Here is a 27,665-nt window from a genome sequence, read left to right on the forward strand (position 1 = left end):
ACCTCTAAATCAGCTATGTTTGTTGGCACGGATTTCTAACGCTAGTGCCCATTCCAGTATGTCTATATTTCAGTGGTGTACATGGCTTAAATTAATCTTGATTACAAAACGAGCTACCGTGCAGAACCATCCAACTCATACCAATTATCAGAGGCCTATTTTTAACAAACACGTGTAGTATATATACTTCTGGAAATGGTACAGTCGTATGACAAAAAAATAAAATTAGCATAATCATTCATCTTAATGTTAAAATAAAATTTTCGCAGAAATGCGTTTCTAGATGAAAAGCATAAATTAAAATGTAAAGAAAAAGAAAAAGCAGCGTTACGAGTAAGTATCTATGAACTATTCATTAGCTAATGAAAAATATTTTCCGCAATAGTCGTGAAACATTTCCCAATATTTCTTCCTGGCACAATAATGTTATGGTTTGATAATCTTGGTCTTATAAAGAATTGTATTATCCAGCTATAACTTCACACAAAAACCTACAATGTATCACAATTCATAGAAAATTTTGTTTATTTCACTAACCAAGTAATTTTAGCTTCATAAATTGGCAAGCGTGAGTGATGTAATAAACATGGCATCTATCGCTGAGTTCTTTGCTAGAGCGTTTTCAAATATTGCTTCTGAAATTGAAGTAGTTAATTATTTATCGCAAATAAAAATCGCGTTAACAAGTTTGAACAGTTCTCAAGTGAAATATGTTGCAACCAATTTACAGCTTGGTATTATTTTTGATTGCCTTAACTCATCTGAGAGGTAAGACTTAGTCGAGGTTAAGTTCTTGTAAGGTTATTGAGAAGAGTATTTTCACTTCATTAATGACTTAATAAAAGTGTATGATGTTTTAATAGCTGTAAACATAAAATAAGTATCAATTTCAAGATCTAATATGTTTATTTTACGATTACGCTCTCGTTTATTAATGCTGAATCATGCAGTATTAATCGTTATTTTCTGTTGTTTACATTTTGTATTTCGATCATGTTATTTGTTGTTTTATCCTTATTACATCAAACCTGTCAAATGACTGAAGACAAAAAAAAATCATTATTATCCACTTCAGGAGTACGTTAAATAATTACTTCTTTTGTGATCTGGCGTCTTTTTATTTTCGCTAGTAATTTTTTATTCTTTTGGACGTGGTTTTCTTTTGTTCTGTTTTGACTAAGATTTCTCCGGAATCTGTGTTTTTCATTTTTTAATATTTTCCTTGCAATAAAATTATTTTAATGGTTTGTTCTGTTGTATTAAGTTCTGCTAGATTTTCTCAATTAGTTTGAAACATTTGCTTTTTGTTTTTCTAGAATTGACGATACAAGTTTATTGACGATATTTAGTGAATTTTTTTTTGCAATTTCAAATTACTGTACCGATTTTGTGAAAAGCTGTATTTCATTCTCTGCTGTTGCGATATATATTGTTGTATCCTCATAACTTTTCTGTTTCTGATGTTTTACCAGATAAATTAGTGTTACAGAAATAGGAACAGATAATGCTCTGTTACTGTTATTAATTTTGTGTATGTATGCAATATCTCCTTCTTGACTTTTATTTCACAACTGTACCTTTTGATACAACTTAAGAAAATAAGTAATTTTTTTATGCATTTTAAAAACTTTGGCAGCTTTATTTTTATGTTTACATGTTTTGTATCTTTCAGGCAACAAATACAGTTATCATGTGAAATTTTGAAAACATTGCTGTCAGCTCTAAATCCTTCTTTTGTACTCTCTAAATATGGAGTTGCTATGTTACGTGCACTTGAGCACCCAAATAAAGAAGTTAAAGTGCTTGTTTTGGAAGAGGTATGTACTTTATCTCAGTTACATATTTACAGGTTATATTTGTTATTGTATGTTCATTACTCTGAAGAATTGTTGCTGTGTCATAAATTATATAATGTAAATTAACTCTTAATCATATTAATTTACGATGCTAATTTAAAAAATTAATTAATACAAAGTTTTATTGAAATCTTCATTAATTTCAGCCAGAACATAATTAAATTTAACTTGTTTATTCAGAAGCCTTTTTTCTTTTATATCTCTTTAGTCAAATACTAGGCCAGTTATCGGTGGGACTTAAAAGAAATGGTTGATGTAAACTGCAGAAGGTAATTAAAGGGAGTGTTTTAACATTAAAGACAAATGTTGGGTTTATTGTTAAATCTTTTTCATGGTAACTTCTGATCCTGAAATTCATACACTTAACTTAGCATAATCCCCATTTATACAAATTATCTGTATCAATTCAGCATCAGAGTATTTTAAACACATATATTATTTATTTTTGTTTAACATCAGAATATCATTTATTTCCTAATTTTTATTTTTACTTCAAGTTGTTAAAATTAATTTATTTAAAAAAAAAATCAAATAAGAAAATTTATTTTATTCTTATATATATATATATATATATATATATATACACACACAAGTTATTTACGATGAGTAAATCAGTAAATTAAAGACTAAGGATTAGAGATCATCAGTTTGGGGATTTTTCAAAATTTTATCTTACACTAAGTGAAGTTAAAATTAATATATTTATTAACAGTCATAATGCCCTTTTAGAATTACCCATTATTTAATTAAATCTGCCTGTAGATATGCCGGCTGTTGTTAGCAGATTTCAAACACCAACTTTTTTTTTTAATAATGAAACTAGAAATGTGGTATTTATATTAATTGAAACATCTCTTCTTTAATATCTTGTATTAAGGAATGAAGTATTTCAATCAATCCAATTTTTAGAAAAATTGACATGTACAGCCACGTCTGTTATTAAAAAAATATTAAATTATGAAAATTTATATACATAGAAATTCTTTAAAGTTGTGTAATTGTATTCTATTTATTCAAACATGTATACAGAACAATGCAGTATTTTTAAGACTGCATTTTGTGCAATATTACCGATTTTTATGTATATTATTTAAGACATGGCATATCATTGAGATAGATGAGACTAATAATATGTATGCAGTATTCAGTGTGTTAATATATATATATATATATTAAAACAATTTCAAATAAGTTTATATTTTACCCTATCTACATCAGAATAAACTAAAATTTATTCTGAATAGATTATTCTTTATCAGAATAAACGTTAGTTTTTTCTGATGTCGATAGGCCACATGACATTTTTAGATAATCCAAACTGTCCTGTGCTATTGAGAGTAGATGAATGGGATTATATTGTTCATGTCTTGATTCTGTTTTATTGAATTACTACTGTCCAGCACAGCATAAATGCTGTTGGCTAAATAATACTTATGCCAAGTAATTGGTACTTAGGATTTGTAGGATTTCTGCGTAATAAATTTAGTAATTTATCTGTTCATTTGAACATGATTTATGAAACATTTACGTAAAAGATCAAGAAAAGTTAGCTAGCATGGCTGTTATTGGTAGCAATGTCTCAAGCTAAATATGGCATTTCTGTGAAAAATGTTAACACAGTGTGATCATAGTCTTTGTTCAGGTTAATGCATGGAATATTTGTATAAAATAATATTTTTAATAAAAAGGGTCTTTATTGTATTATATGCTCCCATTACACTTTTTACATTTGGTGATACAAAATTATTATTACATGAAAATGAAGCATTATTTTACTAATATTATGTGTAGAAATATTATTTATGGTTATTGTATACAATTTTAGACTCAGCTTAATAGGTTAATTAAATGAGGGTAGCAAGTGAAGTAAGCATCAAGGTTATGTTGATATCATATGAAGTTCAGTATACAGAATCATTAGTTACGTAATCTAAACCTAACCTAAACTTAAATAAATTCAATTAAATTCCACTTAAAACTTCCTATATAATAAAAAGTACCATTTCACAGATAAATGGGAAGAAAGACTTCCCATTGTTTTGTAAGAAAAAGTTCAATTTTAATTATAAATACTTGATTTAACATCATAAAAAATATTACCTATGGAAATTTCCAGGAATAAAAGCAGTTATCAAACTTGACTATATATAATTGCAGAAGGAAAATCCAGAAACAGTAAAAAAGACCATCATGAATTGTTGACTAGAATAAACAGTAATACTGAGCATATGCTTATGGTAGCAGAAATAAAAATAGTATTGAAGAGAACTAAAGGAGGAAGAAAAAGATATATGGATCTGGAAAAAATAACGAAATAAGGTAGTTCAAGTATTGAACAGAAAGAATATTGAAGGCATTTAATGCAAATGAATTTTTGGAAAATTCACAAAAAATATTAGAATTTCTGCTATTTTTAAAAAAAATTGCCCCTTTATAAAGAATTAAAGTATTACTAATTAAACTAAAGCACTTTAATAACTATTTGACAGTTCTAACAGAACTTGGAATGGTGTTGTTTTTTGTTGTAAGCAACTCACATAATGAATGAAAAGAAAATTTTCAATTAAATACATTGAAGAATAGTAGAGTAGAACTAATCTGCTCATACAACACATTAATAAAAAAATTCTGAAGTATTATCATCATGAAATCAATAACATAGTATGCTGTTATTCTACCATTGCCAGTTAAATAATTTAAAAAATCTTCCCTCCAATATAATTAAAATCAAATTAAAAGATTTATTTTTTACAGAAGCAATAATAAACTATTAATGAATTTTCCAGTAATACTAATGGAAAAAATCCTTTGATTTTCTTCAATTCCAAAATTGAACATTAACATTCCCATGCTAACTTTTTCAAGTAGCTTAAATCATCTTTGCAACAGCATTCATTAGTACGGAATGGACACTATTTTCAGTTTTAAATGTTGGTTATTGGGTTTCATAAAGCATGGCAGTTAAACTATCATCAGTCTTGAAGTTCACAACTGATCAGTGTCAAAGTTAAGTGGTAGAACACTTGTGCATAATGCATTTGTTTGGTACAAGAAAATGTGTGCTGAAAAAGTGGGCGTAAGGAAATTAAGTGGACTGACCAAAAAATGAAATGAGGAGGTTGAACAAGGTGTTAGCTTAATCATTATATGTACCATTTATGAATGATTGTGTTCCATTTTGTATGTTTCCAAATTGTTTTTATTGTAGCTAAACTTAAATGGTTTTTTTATTTTTGGAAAGTGGTAACTATCACCTATTTGGCCTTTAAATGAAAAAGAAAAGTCTCCTACTATTAATATAATTACAATTGATCATTAATTGAAATATGTATTACTTTCCTGAACATGATATTGTGTTAATTAAAACATCACTTAATATTGTTTTTTTATTAATTAGTATATAAATGGGCAATAAACATTCATGAAGCTCATTTCAAAAAATACTCATTTATTGAATTACGTCTTTCACTTGTCTGTTGCTTTTAAACTAGTTGTGTTTTTCTTTTTAGATATGCAGCTTGTTCATTACTTTACTCACAGTGTTTATAAGAATTTCAAACATTACTTTTATTAATAATTAAAATTTTAGTTATATTAACCTTATATTTTTTTCAGTTATATAGAGCAGTATGTGATAGTGAACTGTCACCAATGTTAAGTAATGAAGAAGCACTGTTACTCAGCGTTATTAATTGTGTGGAGCATGAAGATTTATCTGTTGCTAAGATCAGTGTGTTATTTTTGGAAAAGTTTGGAACTACAGTTTCAAATTTAAATGTTTTATATTCACCGTTACTTCTTAACGCACTGAATAACATTAAAAAAAGAGATGATGTTGTCCGCTTCAGAGTTTATGAAGTAAGTACATTTATTGGTTTATATAAAAAATTGATTTATATTATTATTTTATATTTTGTTCATAGCTATAAAAAATTTTATCTGTTTAAAGATTTACTATATGAAGGACTTGTAGATTGATGAAACGTATGATGTTAAGAAGTAGAACTGCGTAAATGTTTTGTTTGTTTTTCTTGGTTGTGGGCAGATCTTCAAAAGTAGTTACTGATAGTTCTATGGTTTAGCTGAGCCAACAAAATTAGCTATAAAAATTATTTTTTTTACATTATTATTATTATTAAACATTATTAAACATTTATTACATTATTAAACATTATCAAAAGTAAATAAGCTATTATTTCTTAAGTATTTAAAGTGTACTGATTTAAATAAATTAAAATACATTCATGATTTATTGAAACTTCTTTCCATATTATATAAGAGGCAGATAGATGAAAATATTCAGTTGTCCAGTGCAGTTTTTCTTTCACTGCTACTGTTAATTAGATTTCAGTATATAATGCATCAATTTTTTTGTAAACTATTTGGACATATCTGCAACTTAATGAGATTTGAACTTTGAAATACATCCCCCCTCTTATGGTGATGCATCAATCTTAATAATGTTGCCACTTCTGGAAACAGTCCTGTCAAGCAGTTTTAGAGACTGCACGTACAGATCTCTCTGTTAACTTCTGCTTAATGTCTTAAATGGTTGACCTTTCAAAGAGTACAGGAAGTAACTGCTGTAACCAGGTCAAGTGAGCTGACTGACAAAACACAGTTTTCAGCTGAAAAGTCATATTAAAGAAGCAACATGTACAACAAATTACAAGCAACATAGAACAAATGTTTTCAGTTCTTCAGTACATTTTTAATTTTCTCTTTAGATTGCAGTAAAATGATCCTATTGAGATGATGCATTCTTCTGCTATATTCTGCATTGTCATGTAAAACTACGTGAACAAATCCAACATGAGTTTCATCACATGACTGAAGTCCTTCTGAACATAGGTCATCTGTTAGCAGGCCATCCTTAAATCAAGTTAAACCATTCATAGCATTTACACCATTAATCAATCACCTTAAAATTTTCATCATTTAAAAGTCTCTGTAACCATTTTCCCAAGTTTTAAGCATAATGAATGATTTGTACCTTATTAATCAAGCTACCTTGAACATCACAAAACACTCCACTCTCAAATGAACTAACTGCTATTTTTTAATGAACAACCATACTGCAGTGATGCTACCAGTCACAAATGACACCATTATGCAGCTCCACTTATTGGCTGCATTTTGATTTCACCTTGATAATATGCCATTTAAATTGTTTAGGTTCAGATATCATGCATTTGTTTAATCTAATGAAGGTGTCATTTTTATTTATGTAGCATGAAATCAAAACGCATGACTAATTTCCATGTAATAATAAGCTTTTTATAAGATTATAAGAAATACAGTTGGTCTGTCAGCCTAAATTACAAATTTGTGTGAATTTAGTAAGCTCAAAAACTCCTAATTAAGTTCCTCAATGTTTTTTTTTTTTTGTGCAGAACAATATAACAGCAGAGCACTGAACAATGAACAGAAATAATTGTAAATGTGAAGTCTATTTTTGATGCTAAGAAATAAAAGATGTTAAAATATAGTTTTGAACCTTTTTTTTAAGCAGCACACTTAAATCATGTTTGCACATAAACTATTAAAGACATATGGTGTTAATTAATAATTTATAGTAAACATTCTAGCAGTAGAATAATAATAAAATTATTATCTTTTTAATAAAAACTTAACTTCTGCTATTTGGTTCATTTACTCCCATTCATGAGCACTTTTATAAAAATTACTATTTCATCAGATCTGAGTATATTAAAAATTAAAATCACTTAAAAAATCAATAACTTTAAAATAGGAAGGAAGGAAAGTTCTGTTTTACTTCCAGTTATTTAGTAATACTGATTATGTTATACAAATATAGTAGATAATCAGCTTTATTAAATGATTGGAAATTAATTTAATTTTATAATAATTGATTATTTTTTTAATGATTACCTTTTTTATTATACTCTTCTGATGTAGTAATCATTATTAAAATACTTGTCAGCAGTGTAAAGTAATTGAAAAGCAATAAAGGTAAGCTTTAATTAAAATAATTTTAATACATATGCTCTTACAGATTTTTATTTCTGTTCTTGTTCTGTTAATTAATAATAAACATTCTACCTACACTGTATTCAGTTAGCTTGTAGAGTGAAGAATAAACAAAAGTTGCATTTGTGTGAGTTCATCATGATTCTGCCGAGTCATGTCCTGTGTGTCAGTTCCAATTCACAACACAGCCATATCTATGTAGAACAGTAGTCACCATATAATATTCATGTAATCAAATGTTTATATAATGTTATTTATATAATGTTATGTGTCTCTGTATAATGTTTGTGTTTCTGTTACTTATTTATTTACTCTAATGTTATTTAAAGTTAATATATTGCAATTTTTTTAAGTTTATTGGAATGTGAGTGTTGTGTATTCCTAGATTTGTGTCAGTACGACTTGAGTTATACCATTATTTTGACACCGTCTGATAACGATTCAGCTATTAATAGTGGACGATTATTGATATCCCTCTGATTAAAAGAGCCCTTAAGTTGTGCAGAAAAATACATCATTTTAAGTGGTTACAAAAGAAAATTACAGAAAAATCCAACAGCGTTGATTTCAGATGTCATTAATAAAGTTGCTAACATAAGTGGAAGATGTGCTGCTTCAGTGTACAGATTGATTTGTGAGCATTAATCTACTAATGAATACAGTCTACCGTATCATTCATTTAAAAAGGAAAAAATTCCAGCCATGTCTTGTATGAAGAATGATATCAAAATATGGCTTAGTTCAAAGGAGGGATTTTTGAAAAGGATGAACGTAAGGTCCAATTATTGTTAAGAGTTTCACGTGTTAAAAGTAACTTTAATGTGTATAAAATTGATGAGTTAGCAGGATCCAGCAGTAAAATTGTGCTTAGATTACTTCCCTGTCATTGTGAACTCAATCTAATTGAGTTAATTTTGGGAAAACCAAAATTTACATACTGTTAGAAAATACTACTTTTAAAGTATGTGATGTTAAAAATTTATGCTTAAAAGCCGTCGATAAAATGGGCCAGCAGGAATGGAAAAATTATATAAAATGTTTAACCAAATTATTGGAATTTGGATAACATAATAGAAAACAAAATATTTTAATGAAGAAGAGGAAGGCAACTTTTGGACAGGGGACTTTAGAGTAATTAACTCAGCGTCAAATAATGGGCAGGCATGAGTAGGTTTCGTAATGAACAAGAAGATAGGGAGGAGAGTGGAGTATTTCAAGACGCATAGCGATAGAGTCATTGTAATAAGGTTAAAATCAAAACCTCATTTTAAAAATCATTATATAAAATCATTATATATATTTAAAAATCATACCTCATTTTTAAAATCAAAACCATTTTTCTATATGCCTACAAGCGCCCATGATGATGATGAGGTAGAGTGTGCATACGAAGAGATTGATGAAGCAATTAAACACGTAAAAGGAGATGAAAATTTAATAATAGTCAGAGATTGGAATGCAAGCATTGGAAAAGGCAAGGAAGGAAATATAGTGGGTGAATACGGGCTGGGCAAAAGGAATGAAAGAGGGGACCGACTTATAGAGTTTTGCACGAAGTATAATTTAGTAATTGCCAACACCCAATTTAAAAATCATAATAGAAGAATATACACTGGAAAAAGCCAGGCGATACTGCAAGGTATCAGATAGATTATATCATGGTTAAGCAAAGATTTAGAAATCAACTCGTTGACTGCAAAACTTACCCTGGAGCAGACATCGTTAGAGACCATAATTTGGTGATAATGAAATGTAGATTGGGGTTTAAAAACCTGAAGAAAAGGTGTCAGATGAATCGGTGGAATTTAGGGAAGCTTGAGGAAGAGGAGGTAAAGAAGATTTTTGAGGAGGACATCGCAAGAGGTCTGAGTAAAAAAGATAAGGTAGTAAATGTAGAAGAAGAATGGAAGAATGTTAAAAAGGAAATTTTTAAATCAGCAGAAGCAAACTTAGGCAGAGTAAAGAGAACTTTACAGAGTAAAGAGAACAAGAAAACCTTGGGTTTCAGACGATATATTGCAGCTGATGGATGAACGTAGAAAATATAAGAATGCTAGTGATGAAGAAAGTAAAAGGAACTATCGGCAATTAAGAAATGCTATAAACAGGAAGTGCAAACTGGCGAAAGAAGAGTGGATTGAAGAAAAGTGTTCAGAAGTGGAAAGAGAAATGAACATTGGTAAAATAGACGGAGCATACACGAAAGTTAAGGAAAGTTTTGGGGTACATAAATTAAAATCTAATAATGTGTTAAACAAAGATGGTACACCAATATATAATACGAAAGGTAAAGTCGATAGATGGGTGGAATATATTGAAGAGTTATACGGAGGAAATGAATTAGAAAATGGTGTTATAGCGGAAGAAGAGGAAGTTGAGGAGGATGAAATGGGAGAAACAATACTGAGATCTGAATTTAAGAGAGCATTAAAAGATTTAAATGGCAGAAAGGCTCCTGGAATAGACGGAATACCTGTAGAATTACTGCGCAGTGCAGGTGAGGAACCGATTGATAGATTATACAAACCGATGTGTAATATTTATGAAAAAGGGGAATTTCCGTCAGACTTCAAAAAAAGTGTTATAGTAATGATACCAAAGAAAGTAGGGGCAGATAAATGTGAAGAATACAGAACAATTAGTTTAACTAGTCATGCATCAAAATTCTTAACTAGAATTCAGGAAAAGTATAGGGACAAGGGAAGCAATTTTAGGCCTCAGATTAATAGTAGAAGGAAGAGTAAAGAAAAACAAACCAACATACGTTGCGTTTATAGACCTAGAAAAGGCATTCGATAACGTAGACTGGAATAAAATGTTCAGCATTTTAAAAAAATTAGGGTTCAAATACAGAGATAGAAGAACAATTGCTAACATGTACAGGAACCAAACAGCAACAGTAGCAATTGAAGAACATAAGAAAGAAGCCGTAATAAGAAAGGGAGTCTGACAAGGATGTTCTCTATCTCCGTTACTTTTTAATCTTTACATGGAACTAGCAGTTAATGATGTTAAAGAACAATTTAGATTCGGAGTAACAGTACAAGGTGAAAAGATAAAGATGCTACGATTTGCTGATGATATAGTAATTCTAGCCGAGAGTAAAAAGGATTTAGAAGAAACAATGAACGGCATAGATGAAGTCCTACGCAAGAACTATCGCATGAAAATAAACAAGAACAAAACAAAAGTAATGAAATGTAGTAGAAATAACAAAGATGGACCACTGAATGTGAAAATAGGAGGAGAAAAGATTATGGAGGTAGAAGAATTTTGTTATTTGGGAAGTAGAATTACTAAAGATGGACGAAGCAGGTGCGATATAAAATGTCTAATAGCACAAGCTAAACGAGCCTTCAGTAAGGCTCGTTCTCCAAGTGAAACTTGGACAATCGGAGTATCTGAGAAGAAAAGATTAGAAGCTTTTGAAATGTGGTGCTATAGGAGAATGTTAAAAATCAGATGGGTGGATAAAGTGACAAATGAAGAGGTATTGTGGCAAATAGATGAAGAAAGAAGCTTTTGTAAAAATATAGTTAAAAGAAGAGACAGACTTATAGGCCACATACTAAGGTGTCCTGGAATAGTCGTTTTAATATTGGAAGGACAGGAAGAAGGGAAAAATTGTGTAGGCAGGCCACGTTTGGAATATGTAAAACAAATTGTTAGGGATGTAGGATGTAGAGGGTATACTGAAATGAAACGACTAGCACTAGATAGGGAATCTTGGAGAGCTGCATCAAACCAGTCAAATGACTGAAGACAAAAAAAAAAATAGTGAACAAAATTGAGCTTCTCATTGACAGCACTATGGATTCCTCGCAATCAGATGACAATAAATGAACTGAATTGATCATTTATTTATTATCATAGAAATTTTATCTAAAATATTAGTTAACTTTTACTATTAGTGGACAATTTACAGTTTCATAACTCAAAAAACTCAAGGAAACTACATAACTACAAACAATTTTAATGAATAAAATACTCATAGGTTATCAGATGTGTTGAACAAAGTAAGAATTATTTTTTTTTTTATCATTTATTATTTAAATTTGAAGTGTATGTATAATCTTTGTAAAATATAATAGCACATCTTGCTGAATATTAAAGTTGCGTAGTTTCTTTTAAATGGATTTTTTTATTTATTGGATTTATACTTGTGAATTGGCCGTCTCAACATTCATATGCACAGTTTGTTTACTTAACTCTACAAGCTAATTGAATTAGGTATAGATCATTCTCTTCATTAAATATCACTACTTTACATTTAAGTAACTGCATTTGCATTCTAGATAAGATGTTAATCTGCAATTCCTATAACATGATGTATATGCATTATCTGGATGTGTCAGGAAGTAGTAATCTAGAACTTAAACATCAACCAGACACTTAAATAACCAGTTTATGTTGGTCACTTAAAGAATTTAGGTGTAGTTTAACTGTATATAGTCATTTCTTAGTAAGTTGCATCGGTTAAGTTTTTCATTTTTAATTATTTTTACCATTTTGATTTAAAATCATGTGTGTTCTAGTGTACAGAAAATTATTCTGTTTTTGAAGCAGCTTTATATTTTTAATGCCTTTAGCAATGTTGGCTTGGACAAGTTGTTTAGTTAGTATATCCCACAATCTGTTTTGATAGTCATTCTGTTATATTCATTTTTTCCAATCGCCTTCCTTATCGTTAATTCTTTAATTCCTGGATAAGCACTATAAGAATTTCTTCAGCCATTGCATTGATTTGATTCTGATACCATTTGGTAACCATTTATTGAAACTTAATGATATGGCAGGTTTAAATTTGAGTTTGTCCAGGGTTGTTACCTACCCTGTAGGAGAAATGTACAAAGTGCTAAATATAAATAAATAATTGAAGTGAAATATCAGGTATAACTGGGCATTATATTTTTTCTCCTGTAACTAATGAATTAATCCAGGGCTGGCCATTAAAATTAAAGAATTATTAAATATATATTTTTAGCATACATCAGTTAGATAATTTAGTTTACTTTTAACATAAGTAATATACACTCTAATCAAAGAATTCCATGATTACTTTTAAAACATTGTTTTATATATGTAATATAATTCAGATTTGTTTTGTTTTATATATTTAGATAGTTGTTGAAATAAGTTCTGCATCTGTGCCAGGTCTTCAAGCTAGTCACAAAAGTGGTTTGTTAACAGAACTTACTGATGAAGTTAAAAAAGGAGATATTCTTGCTGTGTTGACTGCATTAGAATTGTTAACAAAATTAGCTCTTACATATCATGGATTAGAATATCTTGAAAATAATAATGTTACTGGGTTACTGGCTGAACAACTAACTTCTAAAGATAATAATTTATCATCAATATTATTACCAGGTATCTTACTACTTTTGTTTTCCTTCCATAAAAACTAGAATTTCTAAAACATATGAATTTTTTTTTCTATTATTTAACATTAAAAAAAGGAAACACGTGGAATATTGTTATTTCATATTACAACAAACTAAATGGCCAGTAATAAATTATTTGATAGTGAGTATGCAGCTGTATTTAACAATGTACTACTAAATTGCATATAAATCTGTCAGCCTTTGACTGTACTCCTACACCTGTAATTCATTCTTGCATTACCTTTTAACACTTTTTTTTTTTAATTTGCAGACTTTCTGAACACATATTTTACTGAAGTGTATATCATTTTTATTTAAAATGTGCTTACTTCATTTGGCAGTGTAAAATTATTAATTTCTTAAATAAAAAATGAAATTTTTATCTATATTCATTGCATATTAGTAGGACTGTAGTTATTTTGATAACAATTCTAGTTTAATAAATTGAAACCAAGTTGGCTACAGACTACTTTATATGTTGTAATACTGTAAAAAGCAAACAATCAAATAATAAATGGGTATGTGTGTGTGTGACATACACACAACTATATGTAGAAGATCTGTTCAGAAAATAACAAATTTTATTTTTTTAAATCTTTATGATTAATTTGATTGATTATTGTTTCTTGTCCCCTTTAAAGTATTCCCTTCCTCTATTCACACACTTTTCCCAGCAGTGTTTGCACTTTGCAAAGCAGTCCTGGATAGTTCATTTGAAATGGCAAATTTGCTTTAATGTCTTCAATATTCTCAAAACAGCGTCCTTTCATCATTGATTATAATTTTGGAAAAAAGAAAACATTGCAAGGAGCCAGGTCTTGTAAGTGGGAAGACTAAGGAGAAGTGTCATCTGCCGATATTAAATTAGGCATATATGTGGTAAAAATATATATACATACATATATATATTATTATTATTATGCTTTTACGGCCAATATGGGACCACTTAAGTCAATTTTAGTTGGATCTTTTCTGAGAAAAGCATGTTATTTTACTCTTTCGAGCTGCCCAGTATTTCTTCATCCGTTCAGATCTTGCTTTCTTTTCTTCATCCGTAAACACCCTCTTCGTTGTATTTTGTCGTTTGTCTGTCTTTTGTTTAAATCTAATGCTTTTATCTTTTAGCTTTGTAATTTTTCCAGTTTTATTCTGTAGGTCAGTCAGGGAAATTCCCAATTCTTTCATATCTTCTCTAATTTCTTTGATCCATCCTACTTCTAGCTTTTGGAACCAGAGCTTTTCAATGATATTTCTTGATAGTCTTGTTTCCGGTGTCCTTATGAGATGACCGAAGAAAGAGATTCTTTTTTTCCGCATAGTATCAGTAACAGGCTCTATTTCTCGATACACCACCTCATTTGGCACATTGGTCATTTGGCCACCATTGGCCTTCTTTTTGGTGTTTTTTATTGATACACGTTCTGACAATTCTCCTCTCTATTTTCAAAATTTTTTCAATTCGGTTTTTCTGAATGATTTTGAAAAGGGTCTCGCTTCCGTAGGTGACTTCTGGCTGTACTACAGTTTTATAATGTTTAAGTTTTGTTTTAGCAGAAAGGCATTTTTTGTTATATGTTGACCAAGTTAATTTTTGGGATTTAATCATTTTATTTGTCCTGTTTTGCCATGTCACTTTTTCATTTAAATTATAAGTTATTATTTCCCCTAGATATTTAAATTGTTTTACTATTTTAATTTTCTGATTGTTTACCGTAATGTGCTCTATTACCAGAGGATCTATGGCCATTAGTTCAGTTTTTTCGAAAGAGATATGAAGCCCTATCTTTTGTGCTAGGTTTTGAAGGCCCATGATTTGTGTTTTGGCTTCTTGAATATTATTTGCTAAAAGAGCGAGGTCATCTGCAAATCCTAGGCAATTTAGTGTGATGGAGTTTTTCTTAGTACCCATTTTTATATTTTTGGGATTTATTTCATACCATTTTCTCATGACAAATTCAAGGGCGCAGTTAAAAAGGAGTGGTGAGAGGCCGTCTCCTTCCCTCAATCCAGTTTTTATGTAGAAGGGTTGAGAGAGTTCACCTCTGAATTTCACTCTGGACTGGGTATTGGTTAAAGTTAATTTTATCATGTTTACGAGTTTAGGGTGAAGGCCCAGGTTTCTCAGAATATTCAGCATGGATGGTCGGTGTATACAATCATAGGCCCTTTTAAAGTCGACGAAGGTGATTATTAATTGTTTTTTCCGTCTTTTATATAAGTCCATCATAAGTTTTAGGGATATTATTTGCTCCGGGCAACCTCTCCATGGCCTAAATCCCCCTTGGTATTCCCCAAGTTCCAGTTCAAGTTGGTCTTTGCATTGGTTGTATATGATTCTCGACAGGATTTTGTATGTGCAATCCAGGAGAGATATGCCTCTGTAGTTTTCCGGATTAGTTTTATCCCCTTTTTTATGTAATGGATGGATGAGGGCTGTGGTCTAGTGTTCTGGAAGTTTTTCTTCGTTCCATATTTTCACGAGGCATAGATGTAGGGAAGTTTTGACTGAATAAACTGATGAGTGTTTCCATAGTTCTGCGAAAAGCTGGTCTTCTCCGCTTGCTTTGTAGTTTTTTATTTCATTTAAGGCTGCGAGAACTTCTTGAATTGTTGGCGGGTTGATATTTACTGGTGAAGTTTTAACTGGAGTTTCAGTGTGAATCTCAAAAAGCTCTGGGTGGTCGTCACAGTTGAGGAGTCTATTGAAGGTTTCTGCCAAAATTTCAGCATTTTCTTTATTGGTGTGGGCCATATTTCCTTTTTTTCCTCTCAGCATAAGGGTGGGTGGTTCATATCTTTGAAGAGCCTGACCAAAAATTTTATAATAGTCTCGGAAATTAGTTTTCTTGGAACTTTCTTCTATTTGCTGAATCAAGTTTTTTTGGGCTTGTCGTTTGGTTCCTCTTATAATTTTCTGAGTTATTTTCCTTTGTTTGGTGAATTCATGGTTAGATTCTTCAGTTTTCTGGGTTTGGTGGTTGATCCAAGCCCGGTGTCGGTCTTTGACTGCTTTGTCACATTCTTCATTCCACCATTGGTGTTTTTTTCTTGGGTTTATAGGGGCTAGTTCTTCAGCTATTTCTTTCAGTTGGGATGTCAGTTCTTTTAAATTATTAGTTAATTTGATTTTTTTTGTTGTTTCTTCAAAGATGGCATTGTTTATTAATTTATGTGGATCATAAGCTCTTTTGTTTTTAGGTTGGGATTTTTTCTTTTTATGCGGGGTGAATTTTATTTTAACTTTAATTAAGTAATGGTCCGATCCAGTATCTGTTCCTCTCAAGACTTTTACATTATAAATCTCCTTGTGATAATTCCGGTCCATGCATATATATATATATATACATATTTTTTTTAACTCTTGCAAGACTAATATTGCGATAAGTAAGCAGCCATCTATCTATGAACAGTGATTAGCAAGAGTGAATAAAAGTTTTTGTGAAGCTTTATTTTGTGTTTAAGATTACTGTTGGCAGTTTTTTCTGTAGCTTGTTGATCCTTGCTTTTCTCTAGCTATGAGTAATGACTGCTACACTGCTACAACTGTCTCACTAGTTGCGAAGTCTACGATCTATTTCTTAATGGAAGAATCATATTGTTGCTAAAATCAACCATAAATTTTGGAGAATTTATTATTCTAAAATAAAGAATGAACGAAATCTTACGTGTTGGCATTAATATTTTAATGAAAAATATACAGATTAAAAGAGTGAGACTTTCTCACTGGATTGAACCTAAATTGACTGTATTTTATTCTCTAGTGGATTAGCATTAGACATATTTGATTTATTGGCCTTTCAAAATTATTTTCACAAATACATATTTGTTTTATTAAATAAAAAAATAAAAGTATATATACACGTGTGCATGCAAAGTTGGTTGATGGGTCATGTATTAAGACATCCATATTAGTTAATATGCTACTAGAAGTACATTAAAGGAATGCACAATAACATCAAAACAGTCTAGTAACTGATATATTAAAAAGAAAAAATATACACTCCTAGATCCCTATAATATAATAATGAATCTGAATACTCCTTTCAAACTTGGGTTCCTGTGAGAGGTTAGTTATATACTGACAAGACAATAAATAACTGGGAAAAAGATTTGAAAAAGTGGTTTTTATTCGTATAATGTTAATTTTATACACTCAATATGTTAAAGTTACATAAATGAAATATATATTTAACTTTTATCATTTTAAAGTGTAGCAGCCCATGAATCTAATAGTTTTTTCCCCATTTCTCTTGTAATAAATTTATGAAATTATATTGTTTTCTTTTTTTTAATTATAGGTTTAATTAAATTTTTTGGTAATGTTGCTCAATTAAGACCCAAAGAAATATTTAATAAATATCCTCAGGTTATTGGATCTGTATTTGAAGCACTAGAATCTTCTGATAGAAATTTATCTGGTGTTGCTATGGAAACTGTTGGATATGTTGCAACTACTTCAGATGGAAAACTGTGTCTTCAAAAACATGGTATAATTTTTATTTGAAATTACTGTGAATTACATCTTTTTTATTATTTTATCATTAATGATGCAACTATTTTCCAAATATAATATTATTTCTTTGTTAATATTATTGCTTTTATCTGATTTAGTGTGTTGATTAATTTATAGTATTACTTATTAAAATAACTGAAATATTATGTATTTGTATAGGGTGTACACTACATTGGTGCTGCTGAAAAATGTATTTTGTTCAATTTACAGTATATTACTAGAACCCCCTAACAATCTTTCTAAAACTTTGATTGTTTTTTTTCAAACAATTCATTTTTTAATATTTATTAAATTGAGTTGTAAATTAACTTTCTTTATAAATTATATATAAATTTATTACGTGAAGCTTTAAATTGTTCAAAAAACAACTTAACCACCAAACACAGAAACAGAAAAACATTACACTAAAATGCTACAGAAACCTGAGTTTACTAAACCCACAATGAATGTGGCTTTTCTGTATTAGTAATAATGTATTTGTATTGTAATACATGTAAATTCTAATCACCCATGATCACAAAATATTTGTACATATAAAAACTGGATTTTTAGAGCTTACATTATACAAAGAACAAAGAAACAAACTCAAGAAAGAAATAGATGTAATTAAACAAATAACATTATTTAATGGATTCGATTGTGAAATTATAGAAAAGGTATGCAGAGAATAAAGTACAATGATATTTTTACAAAATTGCAATAAGAAAATAACAAAGAGTTTATTAATAGTTTTTTTTTCTTAAAATAAAATTATACAAATAAAATAATAGAAAAATGACTAATGTTTATGATATAAATAAATGATAAAAAAGCATGAAAACCAAATAACCATATTATAAAATATTTATGGAATAATAATAAAAATTATGGAGAAGATTTAAGGGGAATATATAAGATTAAATGTTGTAATAAATGTTATTAATTTATTTTTGTAAAACTAACAAATCTTTTCAAAAAAGATTTATGTAACATAACAATTCTTACAGAACAAAGAGAGGTATGGCCAATATGGTCGACCATTGGTTGCAATTTATGCATAGTATTACTGATTATAATAATAATTTAAAAATTTTAGTAATTTGTAACAATAAAAAAATGAGTACATTTATAAATCTAAACAAAAGTATGAAATGGTTAACCAACAAATTGTTTTTGAAGATGTTTTAATTAAAAACAATGAGTTATTTAATTCCATATTAAGATACTATAAATAATTTTAACTGGAGACTATCAGCTGCTGTTCAAAAGACTTCACAACCTTTATTTATACACACGAGGGTTATTCAATAATAAAGGACAGAAAATACTCTGGAGTTAAAATGATTTATTTAATCAATGTGGTCTTTTTTCTCACTTTTCAATATTATCTACCAAAACATTAATACAGTTGTCCCATCTGTGAATCAGCTTATGTATGCCTGCTGCAAAAAAATCTTTGTCTTGATGTCAAAGCCAATTAAGCACATTTTCCTTAACATCTTATTCCGACGCTTTCTGATATTAACACAAATTAAAAAATTTCAGTTTGATAAACCATCAGACAGTGTTAAGTACAGAGGAATAATATGAATCTTAAAAAAATTAATTTCAATAAAATAAATAAATATATCATAGTAAATTGATTCAAGTACTGGGCAGCAGAATTTTCATATTCATTCATAATAAATTTCAAAATTCTCAAAAAAAAATTGGACAAATAACCAAATCATAAATAAATATGTTTTAATGTAATTATAAAATTGAATAACAACTGAGATGCATAACTTGCGAAAATCAACTCTTGGAATTAATATGATAAGTTTAACTTATTTATTTACTGTGTTTTGGTGATTTATATTTCATTTGTATATTTTTTCTTTTCTTTTAATATTCAAATACTTGAATTTAATAAGAATCTGAAAATATATTTTCCTTTGCATCTAGAATAATATTTTACTGTTTTCTTTGAATATTTTAATGTGTTAATTTTATCTTGTTACAGCTGATGCAATGAATCATGTAATGGATATGTTATCTCAGTGCATAAAATGTGCACCAACTGAAAGTCGTGTACGGGCTTTAAACACTGTTGCTAACATAATACATTTAGAGGTAATTAGATAATTAACTTTAACTTTTAATTATACTTTGAGATTAATTATACTTTGAACTAGTGTAGCATGTTTATATTATTAACGTCAGATTTCTTATTTATAATTAGATCCTAAAGATTTGTAACTGCTGTTTAAATTGCAATTGTAGAAAGGAAAGATAGATATAAAGTATATATGAGTTAGTGCTGCAACAGATTCCTATAAGCTACTTAGTTTTGTAGATTTACTGCTTGCTGAAATATTTTCTGTCCTATTTTATGCTTTTTTTACAATTAAATTAACTTTAAATGTTTTGTTTTTGTGTTTTATTTAATTATTTTTTTAGTCTGGTTCTTTATAATTTTATTTTTTGCAATTTTTTACAGTCCTTAGGTGTGAATAATGGTGAATTGTAATAACTTGAAAAATGTATAATGTGGCACATGAGAATCTTAAAAATATTTTCTTAGTTCACATTTGTCAAAAATATTTTGATACAAGGTAAAATTGAAGTTAAATCTAGTCCAAGTTGAAAAGACACATTGCGGTTAAAAAACTTCTATTGCTAATCTTGTGTTAATACAAGCTCCTTCTATGCCAGAATATGCTCCTTCTATTAGCTTGGTGCCAGCAAAATTCATAGAGCTAAGCTGTAACCAAGATTTTGAAGGACCGATACATAAAAAAAAATAAATATTAAAAAAAAATAGTTGACAATAGAATAGCTTAGATAGTCCTATGTAAACTTACTAGAATTGGAAATTCTATTATTTAATGTTTCTATGTTGATAACTTTTACGTAGTTTCAGCAAATGTTTTGTTAATTTATTAATAATTCATTTATTTCTTATCAAAAGATATATATCATTTTTTTCTTTTTAGGAAACTGATCAAAATAGTGAATTGCTAGATCTTACTAAAGATTGGTTTTTTCATTTATCAGAAGATCCTATTGTAAACATGTTGAATATTTGTAGACAACCATTCACAGAAATGAAACTAGCAGGATTTCTTGTACTTCAAAATATTGCTCGCCAGGAATGGGGACAACACCTAATAAATAATTGTCCAGGTGATTTATTTTTATTTATTTACCAGTAATAATGTAATCTTCCATACAGTTGGTAGTGGCTAGTGAATTATGATGATGCAGTAGAATGTCTATAATATGAATTAACTGGAGGATTGATCTTGCCTGTAGTATTGATTTAAACAGTACTTTCCAAAGGTTAACACTTAACAAATATACCACTTAATATGTAACTCATTATAGAGATAATTCTTTAGCTTAACTGTGCATAAACAGAATTCTCATAAAAGAAGGATGGATTTTTACAAGAACAAAGCATTTGGATTAAAAAAAACATTAGTTTTATTAACAAAAACATGCTTCACACACATGCAGTAAGTACAAGATAGTATGATGGTAGCGCTTTCAATGTAGGGAATTTTACATGTAAAAAATTTCCCTTTTTATATGTAAAATTTCCTGTTTTATTTTTTCTTATTCAATTGTTTAAAATATACAGCTGTAATACAATTGAAACAGCTTTCAAGTGCAGGTGCCAAGTGAGTTTATCACTGGATAGTTTCATAACTTATGTTTTGTAATTTGTAAGCTTAATTCATAAGTGATTTAATATAAAAATGTTACAGTTTAAAAGCAGATTAGGCAGATAATTTTTATACAAACAAGGGCGTTTACAATTTTTACAATTATGAATTAATGTTTACAAGAGAGAGTTTACAATTTCTTTGTTAAATGAAGAAATAGCAGTATCAGTTTATGTTAAAAAAACAATGTGAGCAACTGGTATTAGTGAACCCTCTGTTTGAAAGATTTTAAGTGAATCTCAAACAATTGGCAATTCAAAATTCAAAATATTAATAGAAAAAAAGTATACTTAATCAATAGTATATAAATTTGATCAAGATGAAATTTGATGATAAATGAGGTAGATACATATCAGAGAGAACGTATGACCGACTTTATCAAATGTTTATAGAAAGGTAGTTTTAGTCGTAAATTCAAAGGAAGTAAGTCATCTTTTCACACTCTTGTAAAGGACTTGGACTTCAAATGGAGGAAGACTTGTTTAAGAGACATGATATTCAAGTTAGTAAAATTAATTATTTACATTGTATAATGCAGTACGGGTCAATCCATTTGAAGTGTCCCAAGGCTTGACCAATTCAAAAAAAGTTGAAACATACGTGGTTGTTTCCTACATGTTTCAGGACCTTAATAGTCTTCTTTTTTAATTTTTTATTTACGCAGTTTATCTATGGTGGCCATTTTTGTTACAGTGCGCACACCTATTTTTGTGATTGTAAGGGTTTATGGAAAAAATCATAACTAAAAACCTGTAGTCCTGGAAGAATGTACCAAAAAGCAAGGTAAAAAATTGGTTCACTGGTTTATTTATCTTACTCTCTTCTTCCTATGAGCAAATTACTAATAAAGTTGAACATGAAAAACAGTTAAATTTCACTTTTGGTCATTTTTTTTTCAAGAGGCAGTGATTGCATACACAGTTTGAATTATTTTTTATATGTAGGTATATGTTAGTAGTTTTGCCATAAATAATATTAATGGTAGTATACTTACCCCTAATTTTTTATAGATTTATGAAAACTAATTTTTTTTGTAAATTCAAATTTTGGCTTCAAATAACTCTGATGGGATTGGTGATAAAAATCTCAAATTTGCACAACTTGCAATATTTATGGGAAATGAAAAAGTTTCTTATTTGTTGTACTAATAAAAAAGATATAGCCTCCAAAAATCATGAAAAATCTGTTAAAAGCGATAGCATTTTGACTCACTAAATAAGTGCACCAAGGAGGTTTCTTGTCTTCTATGCATTTTAAATTTTTTATATTTAGCCCCTATGTTGTTTCAGTTGATGTTTTCAATATTTTTAAAATAGTTAATTTTAAATTATTAATGAAAGGTCATAATTTAATGATAACCTAACAAATACCAATAACCTAATATAATTTTGATTCAAAAATGCTTGTAAAGCTTACCCAAACTGAGATTTCAATGAGTGCCTTCATCTTTTTTAAAAATTCATTTTTATTTTTATATTGGGTTATTTTTGTAAACACTCTCGAAGAAAAAATAATTGTAGCAAAACTAATTATTCTTTAATGAAATAGCCTGTTTTTGTAGCAGTGAAAATTTATTATTTAGTGTGGTTAACCAACAGCTGTGCTATCTCTTATGATAATTGTCTTGAAATTGTGTGAGACCTGTCACTGTATTATTCAAGTGATATCAACTTTCTCAGGACTTTGCAGATTGGTACCCACACTTTGTCTTGTTGAGACTTATGAACCTGCACATCATCATTTTCGTGGCTAATATCTACCACTTCTACAATCCACCACTGATCATCATACACACAAGCAATAGAGTCTTTTTCCTTAAGTGAAACTGGTACAATACTTGACACGGATGGTCTTCATAGTCCTTGGAGTCTGAAGTAAAGTAACATCTTGCAATGCCTTCTGACACAGGAACATAACTTGTGGTAGCTTCTAGTACCAACAACTCTTTCATAGCTGTCAAAATGTTTTTTTAGAGTTTCTGAAATCTTAGCTATCTCTTCTGATATAAACAAAAAAATACTTGATATTTTTTAGCTTGTGATTACAAAATGAATACATTTTATTAGCATTTAGTATCTAACTGTTTAATGGCCTTTGCTTGCAGGCTTCCCTTTGCCACCTCTCATTTTGTTGTTCCTCCCACACCATCACAGGTGTTTTCTCATGGAATGATCCAAAGAAGTGCTATTCAACTTCAAGGTATTTTTTGTGACTGCACAAATTAGTAAAATACTTCTTATTTTTATACTGACTTGAAGCATCATCAATAAAGTAGATGGGTTTTTTAAAGTTTTCATCTACTTCCTTGACATGGTCTGTTAAATGTTCGTGAAAGCAATAAAATTTTGCTGTATTGTGCTTCAAGTGATCACTTAAAATACAGAAGACAAAAAACCCCCTTGGAGCACTTATAGTGAGTCAAGATGGTATTGCTTTTAACAGCTTTTCGTGATTTATTTAACAACTTTTATTTCCCATAAACATGTACAAAAGCACTGCAAGTTGTTCAAATTTGAGATTTTTATTACTAGCCCTATCAGAGTTATTTGAATTTTATAAAAAAATTAGTTTTCGAAAATTCATAAAAATTTAGAGATAAGTATATCACCATTAACATTATTTATGGTAAAAAAATAATCCAAATTGTGTATGCCATCCCTGCCTCTAGAAAAAAATTACCAAAAGTGAAATTTAACTGTTTCTCATTACGTGAAAAACATTCATCTTTATTGGTAATTTTCTTATAGAAAGAAGAGAGATAGGAAAATATACCACTGGACCAATCTTTTACTTTAAGAAAATATGAATAAATTGCTTTTTGTTCCATCCTTCCTGGACCAATAGGTTTTTAGTTACGATTTTTTCCATAAATCCTTAGTCACAAAAATAGGTGTGGGCACCATAACAAAAATGGCCACCACAGGTAAACTGCTTAGATAAAAACTTTTAAAAAAAAAAGTTTTAAGGTCCTGAAACATGTAGGAAACAAGTGAGAGTAAGTTTCATTTTTTTTTAATTTGTCAAGCAACCACCTTGGGTCACTCCAAATGGATTGATCCAATACAAACTTAATGGTCAGAATATATTTTATGCTGAAGTTTATTAGCATACTAACTATACTACAAATAAAGGTTGGTCAGAACTTTATTGACAACAAGTACCAATTTCAAAATGAAACCTTCAGATTATATTGTAATATTGATGGTGAAAATTGAATTGTTTCACACTCTTTACTTATTTTTAAATTTGGCCATAAATTCAGGAATTACTGTGATGATAATAAAATTCTCAAATTTCAAAAGATGGTTCGAAGAAAATTTCTTTGTGAACCTACCAGGTAATTCAGTAGTCATATTTGATAATACCTCAAAACATAGTATAAAACCTCTTTCCAAATTCTAATTTGAAAAAAGCTGAAATGCAAGTGTGGTGGGTTGAGTAATCACAATATTTCATTTTCTTTCTCAATGTTGAAATTTGATTTGTATGACCTAATTAAAATACAAAACTGAAAATGCTTGCATACAAAATTGATAAAATTGAAGCACATAGACATTCAGTAGTTAGATTGCCTCTGCATCATCCGCAGTTAAACCATATTGAAAAAATATGTTAAAAGGTTAAACAGCATGCTCACTGTCATAATGTTGATAATTTGATAATATGTTGGAATGCATCAATAATGCCAATATAAAAAATAAATTGGCAACAATGGACGCTTCTAAATGGGAACCATATTGTAACCATGTTAAAAATATTGAAAATGAATGTTTATTAGATAATGCTGTAATTTACATTTTAAATATTTAAAACTATATTGATAATTTGATCCAATTTTTTTTTTTTAATTGTTTTTCTGATTTGTAGAATAATTTAATTATTAAAAAAATAATATGGAAGTTTATTTTGTTTTAAACAGCTGTTTTTTTTTTTTAAATCAAAAAAGAAAGATACAAACAAAAAAAATTGTATATTGCTTGAATAAATAACTATACCAAGGGAATTTTAGGATCATAACAGTAACCAAATTTCCCATTAGTGGTAGTATTGATTGTTTAGAAAAAACCGTCTGCTGACCACCCATTTAGCACTCATGCTATTTTATATGCATTGTCACATAGCCAAACATTTTCATAGATGTTTTAATCTGTATCTATTGTATGTAAGATTATGCATTTATGTTGCAGAGTTAAAAATGTCAATAATCTGCTATGAATATTTCATATAAAAGGTTTCTTAAACTAAACAAAATTTATAAAAGATTATTGAATTTTAAAGAATTTGTATTTATTTAACTTAGTAAAAAGGAATTAATTAATTAATTAATTTTAAAGGAATTAATTTAGATTGACTATTTGTGATTTATGTAATTATGAAAAAACCTTCATTGTAATTTTAACAAAATTTGAGGCTCGTTTTTGGGCAGTCCTCTCTCTTGTTCTTCAGAATGACATGTTGGTAACCAAGGTGTATACGTGTCGTGCTTTTCTAATCAAGATACTATAGCCTCTGATCTATTCTTTGTCACCAATGCCTTCAGCATCATCATCTTTTTGAGAACTATGGTCACCATAGCTCTCAAACTGTAATATACCTGTAATAGCCCTCAGCTGTAATGTACCTGCATTACTGCTGTAACAGTTTCATCATTAAATATTTTATGATTGAAGTAACTTTTTAATTATTCTACAATCAATCAGTAATGTTATTTTAAACAGTTTTAAAAACTTAATATTAATTGGAAAAGTATCTTATCATAACTTTGTAAAACTTATTCACTTACCACCCTTCCAGTTTCTAGCTGATTTTTTTCCCCCATTTTTTCTGCAGGCCTCAGCATTATTAATATGGTTATTAAAAAATTTGTTTAACAAAACTATTGTTAAAGGTAGTGTTAAATAATATTAATTAAATTAAATAGTATTGTTAAATATTGATCTTATGATGATTGAATTTAAATTTTAGCCTTTCCTGACTAGTGCTATTGCAGTGCTATAGTTGGGCATATGCGGTTTTCAACGGATCTTGATATTTTGACACAAAATGGATGGAAATTTATCGGATGTTTGTATGTACATGTATATGTTCGATGTCACCCTTTGTCATTTTATATCTCCAGAACTACAGAACCGATTTTGACCAAACTTGGTTAGATTACTTCTGTATATGGGACATTGATGCTATTAAATTTTCAACTTCAAAGGTTCATGACCTTGCTGTAGAGCAAGGTCACACTCAGTTTCTCAAGATTTCACCTAATTACGGTCTTATTTTTCTTAGGCACATTTATTAACAATTAAAAAATAACTATATTTGCAAAAAAATCTTTTTGTAGAATCACACCTCCACTCCAAAAAATGCTTTTAATAAACTAGTAGCTAAATTGGTATACTACGTCAATAATCCCCCTCCCACCACAAGGAGTGTTAGTGTAGCACTGACGTACTACAGCAGCTGTAATCATCATCTGTTATGTTTTGATATCACAGGTGAGTGGGAAAATTAAATAAATTAATAATATTTCAAGTGTAAAAAAGTATTTAAAGGGGTTGCTAATGCTGCCACACTCGCGTGAATGAAATACGATATGTGTGCGTGCTTCAGTTTAAGCACATCTGATTCAATGAATTTAGTTAGATTCATTGAATTCAGTAAACAAAAAATATTATATTTAAATAAAATGTTAAATATTTTAAATTAAGTTGTGTGTATGTGTGTGTAAGCTGTGCATCAGAAAAAAGCTGCTTTTGTGGGAAAGTCCTACAACTGTGTTTTCAGCTTCTTTTATATTATTTTACTATGCTGATGATTTATATTGCCTTTTATTTGAATATAACACATTTTAAAGCACAATGGGACTTTTTAAGAAATTTAACAACACAATGTTGTTTTCATTTATCTCTTGTGTTGCAGGGCTTTTAGAATTCTTGATGGACCGAGATGTTGAACCAAACCTTCAGTGCAAAACAGAAAAATTCAAAATAGTTGAAATACTAGGTGGATCTCACACAGCAGCTTCAGTATTTGGAGAAACAGTACATCACAGGCTACAAGAATTTGTTAAAGAAGGACCTTGTTTTGTTTTTGCCCAAACAGAAGTTGCAATTGAAGGTGCCTCTTAAATTAATATAAAGATATTAATTCTTCACTGCCTTCTCCTTTTTAATGATATTAAAAACATCAATCTGTTTTATATTTAATTTATTTTTACTCAATAAATTATTAATTATATATA

The 27,665-nt window shown here is 29.0% G+C and overlaps 1 protein-coding gene across 1 annotated transcript; it reads left to right on the plus strand.

The window, feature by feature from the left end:
- The first annotated feature begins 561 nt into the window (after positions 1-561).
- Positions 562-27,665, plus strand: LOC142327737 (26S proteasome non-ATPase regulatory subunit 5). Its single transcript, XM_075371028.1, has 8 exons — positions 562-768; positions 1,673-1,817; positions 5,472-5,714; positions 12,968-13,217; positions 17,530-17,718; positions 19,726-19,835; positions 20,699-20,888; positions 27,344-27,665. The coding sequence occupies exons 1-8, from the start codon at positions 587-589 to the stop codon at positions 27,550-27,552; spliced, it is 1,518 nt and encodes a 505-aa protein (XP_075227143.1). The 5' UTR covers positions 562-586; the 3' UTR covers positions 27,553-27,665.

Source organism: Lycorma delicatula, chromosome 7 (genome assembly GCF_047948215.1).
Source record: "Lycorma delicatula isolate Av1 chromosome 7, ASM4794821v1, whole genome shotgun sequence".
Classification (NCBI taxonomy): Eukaryota; Metazoa; Arthropoda; class Insecta; order Hemiptera; family Fulgoridae; genus Lycorma; species Lycorma delicatula.